The sequence below is a fragment of the Procambarus clarkii genome, chromosome 42, assembly GCF_040958095.1.
Source record: "Procambarus clarkii isolate CNS0578487 chromosome 42, FALCON_Pclarkii_2.0, whole genome shotgun sequence".
Lineage (NCBI taxonomy): Eukaryota > Metazoa > Arthropoda > Malacostraca > Decapoda > Cambaridae > Procambarus > Procambarus clarkii.
This window is the reverse complement of record NC_091191.1, coordinates 2,678,123-2,690,786: the sequence shown is the minus strand read 5'-3', so window position 1 is coordinate 2,690,786 and position 12,664 is coordinate 2,678,123. Positions and strand designations below refer to the sequence as shown.

Below are 12,664 nucleotides of genomic sequence, written 5' to 3'. Positions count from 1 at the left end.
CAAACAACCAAACGTCACATCTCACCACTGTGCCGCCTGTCTGTGCAGCTCCCCCCCAGGAGAGGTAAGGGGGAGCCCTCCCCCCCCCCCCTCCCCCCGCGCTGGCTACCCAAGCCATTTAGTTCGTTGGCTGATGTTGTCCGGGGTGGACATTGACTCTGGCCTCGGATTCTAGTGCAGTTGTGTGCCATAGTGGTGTGTTTTCTGCTGCGTGTGAGGCACGGTGGCCAGGTGTACTTTGATTAGTAAAGGGGGCTGCATGCACTCAGGGTTTTTTTCTGGGTGCCTTGTAAGTACTACCCTTGGGTTCTAGGGTTCCCTTCCATAGAACTTTTAGGAACCGCTTCCGTAGGGGGTCTTGCCGCTCGGCACTTACCCCTCCCATGGGGCCCAGCTGGGGGTTTTCGTGGCTTCTGTTTGCCTTGGGTAGAAAGTGGTATCATTTGCTGGTAGCGGTGCAAGGTACTGCGCAGCTCGCTGACCTATGCGGCAGCTAGTTTCTGTTCCTTCTGGAAATGTTGTCCTTTTGTGGGTTTTTTTCTTTTATTTTTGTTTTCTTGCCTGAAGGGGGTCTGCCTGGTTTGGCTATTGGTTCACTTCTGTTTGGGTGGTCCTCCTCTAGGCCCCCATGATTGGACACGTCGCAGGGGTACAGCTTTAGCAGATTCCCTTGTTAGTTTGGGCCCGGCCAGTTTTGCAGTACCTTGCCTGGGCTTTCCATAGCAGTCAGCCTGTGGGCCCTGGAAATCCCCATTGGGGCTTATTAGACCTATGGATGCATCTTCAGAATTCCATCTCACCTCGTGCGAGTTTGAAGGTTGCTGCACGCCCTTGTCCTAGGGCGACAGTCACTGCTTTTGCCTGTCGAGTCAACGACACCGATGACTCAGTCTTGCAAATTGTGCTCTCTGTTTGTTCTCCAGTTTACCCATTCTTATGACATGATATTCAGGATCAGGCAGCATCCGCGTTGCATGCTCATTTCAGATTGCTGCAACGTGCTAGGTTGCTTGCCCACCCGGATGCCCAGAGGCTGCCCTTTTGTGGTTCTAGGGATCCGGACCTGGGGGCGTTAGTCACTTCGACTTTGGTTCAGTCCACGCTCCCCAGTCCCTTCCCCTGTTGTTCATTCTGTTCCCCCCTCCCCTGCTTCCAGCTCCCAAACATCTGAGGGTTTTGAAGTCTGGGCAGGGTTTAGTTGGTAATGAGACTCGAGCAGCTTCGGGGACTGCCCCATTCGGGTTGGGGACGGAGGCATTCGAGCCGATTCCTCCAGCCGAGGCTTCTGAGCCCCACCAGCATGCCCCCTTCTTTTCTGCCTTCCCCCTAGACTCTGCCTTTTCTTCAGGGGTAAAGGGTATGGAGGACTGCTCTGCCCCAGGTTCTGGTTTGGAGGATTCTGGGGCTGGGGAGAAGTTGACCTGGGGGACCTTGGGCCCCCTTTGACCTCGCTTATGTGTTGGGTACCTTCTTTGCGGGGGCTTGTTGTTACAGGGAGAATGGGTTTTCTAACCCCCCCCCCCCAATCCCTGTATGAGTATGATTTAGGGTCGGCTCTTCCCTGGGTTCGGTTCCGAGGATCCCTTGGGTTTCTTGGCTCCTTCTTGCAGGAGGATTTCTGCCTTTCATATCTCATCTAAGGAGGTTCGGGAGGTGCTTGCTGCTTACCTCCTACGAGACCCGGATTCTGCCTCCGTGATGGATCTGTCCTTGTTTGAGTTCGGTTCTTCCTTGTATTGGGTGCGTTTGGAGGTTCCAGAGTTTTCCTGGCTGGCAGACTGCCCTTTCTGTTTATTGGGGCATGGCATGGTTCGGTCGAACCAGCATGCTTGATTGATGAGAAACATCTACTATTCTGCAGGTTTACCTGGGGGGGGGGGGGGAGTTTGAGCACCTTAATCCGTGCTTGTTAGTCCGTGCTTCCTCAGGATGTTGGCTGTATGCAGCTGAATATGCATGTTCCTTCCTTTTCGGCATCCTTGGTCGACGAGGATTTGTGTGCCTGTGGGCATTTGGAATAGGTCTTGCGCTTCTTTTTCCTTTTCGAGCTGTCTTCGGCCTGGCTTGAGGATGTGGAGGCATTGAGTGCCAGGCCCTCATCCCGTGCCCTGACCTCGGCAGCTTGGACGTCAGCGCGCTGTTGAAACTCTTTGCACTGATTCTCAAGGAGGTGGTGTGTCTGTTCTTTGCTTCTTTCCTTGCATGCCGTCAGGCTGTGCTCACTCTTTCTTTGGAATCCGCTTGGGCCCTGGCTCTTAGGTTTTGTCACTGTTTTGTCCGTTGCTATTTGCGGAGACTGCGGTCACACAATTTCTGCAGGCGGCTTCTTCAAGTGTCGTCCTTTGTCGGACTTGTTGGTTCTCTGGGGTGGCCGTTCATGGCCTTCTCGGAAGGATTGTGCCAGGGCCTTGTCTGGTAGATGAGGTGATCGCTCTGTTCATCGGTTGTCTTCTTGTAAGGAGCGTCGGCTCGTTCGCGGTTTTGCCCCGTTGACAGGGCGATGCGGGAGGTGCTTGCGCTGTTTGCTCATGCTTGGTTCCACGATTTGTGGGAATTTTTGGGTCGTATCCACTGGCTTGTGGTGGCGTTGGTTGGCTCCTCCTTTGGGGACTTGGGCTCACGGAACAGGCTTCTTTCTCTGCGCTCCATTGGGTCATCTCGGAGGGGTGGGTGTGCTTCAGTGTGATTGAAACGATCCCCCGTCCCTCAGGTGGGTTTTCAGCTTATTTCCAATGCAGAAATGGGATTGTGCGGATCAGTGGTTCGTTCTGGACTTTGAACCCCTGGAATCCTTGCCCCTCTTCTTGAATGACCACTGTCTCATGTCCGGCTTCTTTTGGAGCTGGGTGCCTGGATGGTGTCCCTGGACCTCTAGGATGCATATTAATAAGTTGCTATTCATCCAGGGTTCAGGGACTGGTTAGATTTCGTGGTGGGCATCAGGCTTACCGCTTTCGTTGCCTTTCTTTTGGGTTTGAATCTGGCACTTCACATTTTCATGAGTCTTACCCGGGTCGTGGTGACTTGTCTGCATCTGTTAGGGGTTCGGGTTCTGGCCTACCTCCACGACTGGTTGGTGTGGGCTCCCAGCCAGTCTGTTTGTCTGCTCACCAGGGGTGTGGTTCATTCCCAGCTTGCCGAGTTCAGGTTCCTGGTGAATTGGAGGAAGTCCCATCAAGTTCCATCCTAGGCTCAGAAATGGCTGAGTCTTGTGTGGGACTCTTGACCACTTCCTTGTCTCTCCCTCCAGAGTTGTTGCTGCGGCTGCAGTCCAACCTTTAACTGTTTCGGGGGGGGGGGGGGGGTTCCTGGGTCACTCGATGGTTGCTCGAGTAGTTGTGCAGATCGGTCCGGTCAAGTACCTGGGTGGTTCGGTCTTCTCTTCCTCTCTTCGCATCTGGTCTTTTTGACGCCAGTTGTATGGTGATCAGGTGGCTTTGTTGATGGTGTCCCACCTGCGAGCTTCGTCTTGGCGACCGTATGAAGAGATTTCCTGGCATTCTTTCTGCCATTTTCTCCCTCTCTTAGTAGGTTGTCTTCTGCTTCTGATCAGGCTGTCTTGTCCTTACTTTCTTGGCCTTTCAGGACAGTCATTTGATGCCAAATGCCAAATACTGTTGCCTCATATCGTGCGGCGCTGGCAGAGCTGCTCCTGCTTTTGGGGTGGATGTCACATTGACCCCGTTTTGTAAGCTAGCTTGTGCTTTTATTTCACCTCCGGCTTGCTCATGCGCCACCTGAGCCGTCCTGGTCCTTGGACGGGGTGCTCTTAACTGCGCGGACAGGCAGTGCGGCGGTGAGATGTGATGTTTGCTTGTTTCCTTAAGTTGTAGGGCAAGTTCTGCCTCACTGTTTAGTTTCGGTCGCTCTTTCTTACCAAGTGGGGTATGTTTTATTATGCCTACCTTTCTGAGTGCCAATCCCGGTCGATGGCAGATATGGAATGCCCCCAACCACATGGGGGTTTCTATAGGCCATTGCTCCCTTTGCCTCTCTGAGGGGGCCACGTTCTGGCTCGTGGTCCCTGGTTGGCTGAACTCAATTGACTGATGCCCCAGACTAATATAACATATATCAGCCTGATAACTAAATGGAGCCTCTGGGGCTCACCCAGAAAATGGCGTTTCATTGCATTCAACGCTTGTTCTTTTCTTGCAGTAAAGGTGATGTCTTATCTATGGCTGAAGTTAGAAGCATAGTTACAGACTACATAAAAGTGAAGGGCCTTCAAAAAGAAGGACAAAAGTAAGTATAATTATTTTTTTCTGGATATCCATCTGTATGCTGTACAGAATGTAATAAGTTCGTTCTCATGGTGAAATTTCATTTTTTTCTTTTACTGTTCAGTACATACGTATTTCATTATTTAATCTTAGTTTTTCTCTGATAATAGACTTTGTTATAGGATGTAGTTATGTAAGTATTATCATACTATATTATTATGGTTAGCTAATTACTACATATAAATATATGCATTAAGGTGTTTTTGGGAAGTGGTGGGGGTTTGCTGGCCAATTTAGGTACGTGTACCTGCCGTCACTACACACGTTTCTCTCACTTGTACATACCATAGGACTCTGTTAGGTTAACCCTTAACATGCTCGGGGTCTAATATCCTGCCATCCGCACAGGCGCATGTCATTTTGAAAAAAAAAAAATTTTTTTTTTTGCTAATCTGTTAAGTTCTGTTCACTGATCACGGGAAAAATAAAAAAAAAATTCTATTGTACTTACTTTTGTTGCAATAGAGCCGAGAAGCACGGTTGATGACGTCACAATCTGCATGTTCGCTCATGCAGTACACGCCCGGAAGGTGTTACGCGCGGTCCTCAAACAGCCAGAGTTGCCACAAATATATTTTCGCGCTATTTATTTACAATGTCCTAAGCGCATTTTATCTAATTTTTTTTCACTAATTGTGTTTCAAATACTGTTTGAACATATTTTGTATCAATAATTGTTGCATATTTGAGTATACACAGGCGCACACAAATGTTTTCAATTACGGCAATATAATATGTCATTACAGTCTATTATATTGTATGTTCTGCTTATATTTGTATATATTTACACACACACGCACACGCTATCTGCTTATATGTTTTACATATTTACACACTCGCACACGCTATACACACTTTAAAGCACACTTAGAAGATTTCTAGACTGTGGTAGTCATTGAAGCAGTCGACAGCACATAATGGGATACCACACGTTTCACACCATGTTTGCACAAGCTTCCGTTTCTTGTTTCTACGTGTCGTTGTTTTACACACCAAGCAATCACGTTGGGCTATTGCACGCTTCACACCAGGTGGCAAATACTTGGGTCTGTGTGCTAGGAAGCCTTCAGTGTGAGCGAGGCGTGGAGTACCAGCATGATGCAACAGTGGGTTTATGATGGGCCGCTGAATACCTGGGACATCTTTTGCAAACTTTCCTAATAACTGTATTGCAGCATCAAATACAAAGTCACGGAAAGTGGGCTTACGTCCAGTTCTCACAAGGTACATGTTGAAACAGTTCAGCATGCTCATGTCCACAAGATGGAAGAACACTTTTTTCGTCCACCTACATGTCTTCCGCACACACTCTGCAGTGCCAATCATCATGTCTGATTTATCAATCAACCGCATGTTGATATTATAGTCTAAAACACAGTCTGGCTTATATAGTGGTGCGTTTGTTTTATGGTTCACTTTCCCACTGTTCACCATTGTTCCATCATGAATTGTTGTCAACAAGTTCACCTCTCTTTTGTCTTTCCACCGAACTGACAGAATGTTATCACTTTTCCTTCTCTGACACTCACCAACTGCAATGTCGTTGTCAAACACAGGCATTTCCCTTCGTTGTGGCTTTACTGTACCAACCAATCCGGTTCTATTTTCTAGCAAGAACCGAGCTAGCAAGGGACTTGTATAGTAATTATCTGTGTATAAAATGTGTCCCTTGTTCATCCACGGAGCCATGATGGTCTTCACTACACTCCCCGAGAATCCATGTTCGTCGTTACCGGGAATGTCTACATCACTAGCCGAGTACAGAATCATGTGTAACACGTATCCTGTCTCACAATCACAAAGAACAAAAAATTTCAGGCCAAATCGGTTTCGTTTTGAGGGAATGTACTGTTTGAATGGAACACGTCCCTTGAAAAGTATGAGAGATTCATCAACCACCAGCTTCTGTGCTGGTACGTAAAAATCTCTGAATTTTCCAATAACATCGTTCATGTAGTGCCTCACTCGCCACAGTCTATCATCAGGTGTTTAGTCCTGAACACTTCCAAAATGTAGACACCTGAGGAGTATCTGAAACCTGTCTCGTGACATATATTTCCCGAATAAAGGTGTTGGTATTGTCTTGTCCTTGCTCCAATAGTCATTTATTGCATGTTTGTGACAGTGCTTCATCAACAAACAGAGTGCCAAAAACACATACATTTCCGCCACTGTGGTATTTTTCCAACGCTGCAGTCGTGAAAATTCTGTGATTTCCCTCTCAATCAGGTAAGCAGCATGCAGGTTCGTTTGGTGTACAATGTATTCCATGAGTGGTTCATCATAGAATGCTGTAAAATATTCCATCTCAGCCATGTCCTCACCTTGATTAGGGAAAAGGTTTGTAATCCCTACATCTTTATCGTCAAAGTGAGGAATATTAGGAATAAAATCGTCACCATCACTCCACTCAAGTATACCAGGCGTCCTGCGAGATGCAGAGGAAAGACGGCGAGGAAGCGATGCATACCGTCGACCAGGAGCTGAATATCGTCTGCGAGAAGCACGGCGGCTACGTGCACGTGAGGTGGGTGCACGTGAACACGAGGGTCTTGGTCCCTCATGTGGTGCCATGCGGTGGCGCTTGGCCGGGCGAGATGCTGCTGACGCGACAATTTCTCGCCCAGTTACACCACTGGTACCAGCCACAGGCTCAATAAAACTTTGATCTGAGTCACTAAACCCAGAAAGGAGTCACCTCCCTCTGACTCGTCACCTCAAACAGAAAATATCCACAGGAACTGTGAGGTCGTGGTAGAATTGGGGTAGAAAATGGGCGAGGAGGCATGGGAGAGCGTATAGGCCTCGCCATGGCATGGCGGTCATTCTCACTTTCACTGCTGCTGCTACTATCACCCGACAACTGTGTATAATCCTCCTCGTTGTCTGAATTGTCAAACACACTTTCTTCACCTTCAGAGAATAATTCGTGGGCTATTTGCTCTGGGGTGAGGGACTGAGTGGTGCGTGCCCGTGAGGCGTTTGACCGTGCGCTCGCCATGGTGACTCTCGCTAAACTGAGGCCTCCCATGCCATCGGATCGTGAGCTGGATTTTTTTTCAAATGGCCGCTGTTTACTAGAGCCCCTGGGCAGCGTATGGGACCCCCAGCTACACCGCGGGCCATTCCAACTCGTGCGCGGTACCCATACACTTCATATGAAGTGAAGCGCAGTTGACTGGTAAAACGATTTACACTTCATATGAAGTGATGCGCACTTTAAGGGTTAATCTCATATTGTGTTCATGTATTACATGTACAGTGTAGTGTTTGTCTGTACCCTTTACCAAATTGTTCTGCATGTAAATATTTATTATGTTTTCCTTCCCTGTATTTCTACATATAACCTACCTCTCTGGTAAGTAATTATCTTCAGTAGGGATGGTTTATGGTTCAGTCCTTCTTGTTGGCCTATTTTCCCAATTGGCTAATACTTTTATTTCATCCAGATCCCAATTTGTGAACCCTAATGGAACTCTTACCTGTCTTGCTGTAAACAGCAAAAAATATGGTTAATTCTGCCCGAGTCTTTCTGACTCCAGGTCACCTACCTCACCTAGGGTCAGCTAGAGACAGCTCGTCTTGTCTTGTATTGCTTTCTTTCAAAATCACATTTTCTGATTTTGTTATTTCAATTTCCTTTTGCCTTTCAAGTACTTACAGGCACTTTTCACAAAGTTAAAGATTATTTGTCTCCCAAATTTCTCTGCCTTTCTATTTGTATGGGTAATAAAAATTCATAATCAAGAATTTAATAATGAAAATAGGGTTAGTGTATTGGAGCTTGTGTCTTGATAAGTTCTCCAGTTAGTGTATTGTCGTTGGCAAGGTTTCGGGTTTCTCTTGATCAGAGTCTTGACTTGCAAGACTCATTCTTCTCAAATTGGCTATTTGAAATCAGGTTAGTGAGTTGCAGTAGAATATCCCTTTTTAGTCCTGCTTGTTCTAGTGGTACCCCGTCACTGTCCGGCCCGTTGCCGCCGTGAGGGGGCTTGGTGGCAGCTGCCGGAGTGTGATGCTCCATGGGTCAGTCCTCTGTCCTTTTGCAGCCTTATGCTCCTGCTGCTGCCTTTACCAATTTTGCCAGACCCCTTTTCCTTTTCCTCGTTTTTCATTGTTCTCCCCCCTCTTCTCCTATCAAATTGTCATTTCCTACCGACCTTTTGCCTGTTTTGATTATTTTTCGACCTTCTTTTGTTTTGACGCCCGGGTGTTTGAGGAGGCATACTCTTGCACCCGTAGAACTGTAGTACCCAACGTCTCTAGCGAGGGGACCCCTTTTATTGTCAATCCTCCTTTCGTCTCTGAACCCGCTCTCGACGGACTCACGGTGGTGGCATTTGTGGGCGTATACTCACGATGCACCCCTGGGGGGCCCTGGCAAGATCGGCGATAGCTTCTTTTTGGGTGTCCTGCCTCTAATTGTGGCTCCATGGTGGGTGTGGGGGCACATTCGTGAATGAAAATTTTTCCTCGTTTTCATGGCTGATAATGTTTCCCTGTACCTTCTCAGGCTCGTGGGGTGGGCGACCAAGCCCCGGAGTCGGACTGTGTTGGAAGACCAGGCCCTGTAGCCCCTGCTGCATTGGGCCCCGACGACCTGACTACTCCCATCAGCTCCCCCTCCCTCCCTCTGCGGTAGGGTCGAGGAGTCCCCCAGCCCCCAGTGATTGACCACCTCGTCCACTGGCACGGCTTCGTCTCTCATTGTGACTATTGCGCCTTTTAAACCCCTCTCTCTCTGGGGGTTCTCAACGCTGTTCCCGCCACGGCCGCACTCGCACGATCCCTTCCCGTAATAATTACTTACAACGCCTTGTTTGGTCCCGCTTTGTAGGCTAAATACTTTGATCTCCACCATCTGGATTCTACTCATCCTGACGATTTCTCCCTCTATAAACACCTTGTTGATTCAGTAGATACCTCTGTTACTTTTAACTCCACCAGTTACGGTACGCGTGTCGTCGCTGCTCCCTCTCAGGATGCAGCTACTCGCTTAGCCGCTTTGTCCTGCATTGGAGAGACCCCTGTTCGGGTCTCCAAAAATGCTTGGTTAAATGCCAGTGTTGGCACTGTTCTCCTCCCACACCACGTTGCAACTGGTGTTCGGGACCGCAAAGATTGCCATGAGGATATTAAACATATCCTCGAAGCCCAAGGCCATTCTGTCCTCCAGGTGAACACGTTTACCTCGACCCCCTCGTGGTCGTCGCCGTCAGCCCCTTCGAGTTGTAAAAATCACCTTTGATAGTAGGGTCCTTCCGGCCTCTATTATTCTTGCTGGTGCCAGATGCTCCGTTCAGGAGTACATTCCCTCTCCTAGACTTTGTAATAAGTGTTGGCAGTTCGGACACGGTGTCCTCAAATGCACCAGTACTGTATATCTGTACCCCATGTGTGGGGACATAGTCATTCTAAGTCTGAGTGCACTTCTCCCCAGGCTCGCTGCCTCAATTGCGGTGAAGCCCACCCTACTTTCTCACACTCGTGTATGCACTACAAACTCGAGGAAACCGTCCTCAACTTGAAGCACCGTAATTGTATGTCTTTTCCTGAAGCGAGACACCAAGTTTGTCGTCTCACCCCTTTCGCGAGCGTTTCCTACACTCACGTGTTGCGTTCTGCCTCTCCTCATCCTTCCTGTCTTCCTCAGTCTCACAACCGTTTCCAGGCCTTAAACCTGACCACACCCACCACTTCCTTCCCTATTCCTTTACCTCCTGTCCCGGATAGTCTCCCTCCCGGTTCTCCATCTGGGGTTTTCCCCTTCCTACCCAGTCCCGCCATATCTCCTTTGTCTTCTTCCCCATCTCCCCCCACTCTTTCTTCCTGACCCTCCCCCCAGTCTCTTGACCCTCCATGCCACCTGTCTGTCCAGGCTGATATCCATCATCCTCCCAGCAATCTTCGTGTTGTTCGCTCCCGTTCCTCTTCTCCTGCTGAGACCATTGAGTCTGTCACCCGGTACGTTGTTACTGGAACGCCTGTGTCTTCGAGTCAGAAACATAAGCCTGGCTCCTCTCCAGCGGGTAAGAAGGTTTTGCTTTCTTCCTCACCCCCTCCCTCTTACTCTGTCACTACATCCCCTCCCATTTCAGTGGTCGAACTCCCTGTCTCAGATATGGAGGTTTCTTTTGCCCCCAATTCCCTCTCGGTTGCTACCCTTGCTGAGGTGCACTCCCTGATTTCTGCTCCCCCCCCTCCTCCAGCTGTCCTTGCCTGCCCCTCTCAGTTGTCTTCTCCCCCTCCGGACCCTGTCAGTCTGCCTCTGGTCTGTCCTCTCGCTCCCTTCCTTCTATCCTTACTAAGTTTACCCATGCCCCCTAACCCTGATTTTGCCGACCCTGCTCCTGATCCCGAGATTCTTTAATAAACTGTGTTCTTCTATACCTTTATTTCTTTCTTGTTCAAAGTTACTGTCCTTTCTCTTTGGTAATGTCTATTCTTCAGTGGAATATTCGTGGATTTTATGCCAACTTCCATGAACTCCAACTTCTAATTACACAGTTTTCACCGCTTTGTGTTTGTCTCCAGGAACCAATGCTTGGTGCTCGTCCTGGTCACTTTCGTGGTTATTCCTTTCTTTCTTTCCCCCCAGCTCTTGCTGGGGCCCATAACTCTACTGCTCTCTTAATTTGATCTGATATTCCCTTTGTCCCCCTACTTCTTCCGTCACCTATCCATTGTTCTGCTGCCCGTGTTTTGTTGGTAAATAGTATACAATCTGTTCCATTTATCTCCCCCCAAATGTACCGCTTTCTCTTCCTGATCTTAAGCACCTCCTGGACTCCTTGCCAGAGCCGGTGCTCCTTTTGGGTGATTTCAACTGTCGACATTCCCTCTGGGGTGATGTTCTGACAAACACCCGAGGCCGTCTTCTCGAACCGTTCGTCCTCACTTCTTCTCTATCTCTTCTGAATTCTGGTGAGCCCACTCATGTGGACTCTCGAACTCACACCCTTTCCTGTCTTGATCTTTCTCTCTGCTCATCGTCCCTTTACTTAGATTTCACGTGGCAGGTTCTTGACCTCCATAACAGTGATCATTTCCCTATCCTCGTTTCCTTTTTCTCTTTCCACCCTCCCCTCTCCTTCCCTAGGTGGCAGTTTGCCAAGGCTGACTGGAGCCTATTTACCCTCCGTGCTACTCTCTCTGACCTCTCCTCTCTGCCTCTTCCTCGCGCCCTCCTTTTTTATGACACTGTCTTCAACGCTGCACTCCGCTCTATTCCTCGCTCTTCCTCCCGGGGCACACGGAAGTGCGTTCCCTGGTGGAATGCGGACTGTGCTCGGGCTGTCCGCTGTAAGCGTGCAACCTGGATGAAACACCGCCGCCGGCAGACGGCTGATTCTTTTATTTTGTTTCGGAAGGCAAGTGTGGTGGCCCGTAGGACCATCCCGTACAGCTAAACGTGAGAGCTGGAAATCTTATGTTTCCACCATTACGTCCGATACTCCTCTGCTGCAGATCTGGAAGAAGATCCGCAAGATTGCGGGCAAGTTCGTTCCAGATGTCTCGCCGGTTCTCCACCTCAGTGGTACTCTTGTGGCGGATCCGATGAAGGTCGCGACCGAACTGGGTTCCCACTTTAATTCTGTTAGCTCTGGTTCTCATCTTCCTCAATCCTTCCCTCCTTCGTAAGCATGTTCTTGAATCTTATCCTTCAGAATTCTGCACTCATCTCCACCTTCACTATAACGATCCTTTCTCTCATTCTGAACATCAGTCTGCCATGAGGATCCCTCTGTGGATCTACGGCGGTGGACTCGGATAACGTTCATTATAAGATGCTTCGCCATCTCCCTCCGTGCACGTCTCGGTATTTACCGAGTCTGTATAATCAGGTCTGGGAGTCGTCGTCCGTCCCTGAGGACTGGCTCGATGCCGTTGTACTCCCTATTCAGAAACCAGGGTCTCTCAGTACATTCCCTAAGGACTTCTGCCCTATTGCTCTCACGAGTTGTGTTTGCAAGCTGTTTGAGCGTATGATAAATGTCCGTCTGATGTGGTTCTAGGAACACCATCACCACCTCTTTCCTTCTCAATTTGGTTTCCGCAAGTGCCGCAGCACGACAGATGTCCTGGTGAACTTGGAGGTCTATATTCGTACTGCTTTTGCTGCGAAGACCTCCGTTGTTGCTGTCCTTTTTGACCTGGAAAAGGCTTATGACACGACTTGGAGATACCATATTCTGTCCCAACTTCGTTCTTTTGGCCTTCGTGGTAATCTCCCTCTCTTCCTCCGAAGCTTTCTCTCTCGTTGTACCTTTCGAGTCAGGCTTGGTACCACTCTCTCTGCCTCTTTTCGGCAGTATGAGGGTGTGCCCCAAGGTAGTGTTCTTAGTACTACTCTTTTTCTGGTTGTCCTTATCTTGAGATGA

At 48.9% G+C, this 12,664-nt stretch overlaps 1 protein-coding gene across 4 annotated transcripts in view; it reads left to right on the top strand.

The window, feature by feature from the left end:
* eIF2D (eukaryotic translation initiation factor 2D) overlaps window positions 1-12,664 on the top strand; it is a 65,655-nt gene that overhangs the window by 28,632 nt on the left and 24,359 nt on the right. For all 4 annotated transcript variants that reach the window (XM_069339815.1, XM_069339817.1, XM_069339816.1 and 1 more), the window contains exon 10: window positions 4,159-4,245. In XM_069339815.1, coding sequence (XP_069195916.1) covers window positions 4,159-4,245 — 87 coding nt within the window. The remainder of the gene's footprint in view (window positions 1-4,158; window positions 4,246-12,664) is intronic.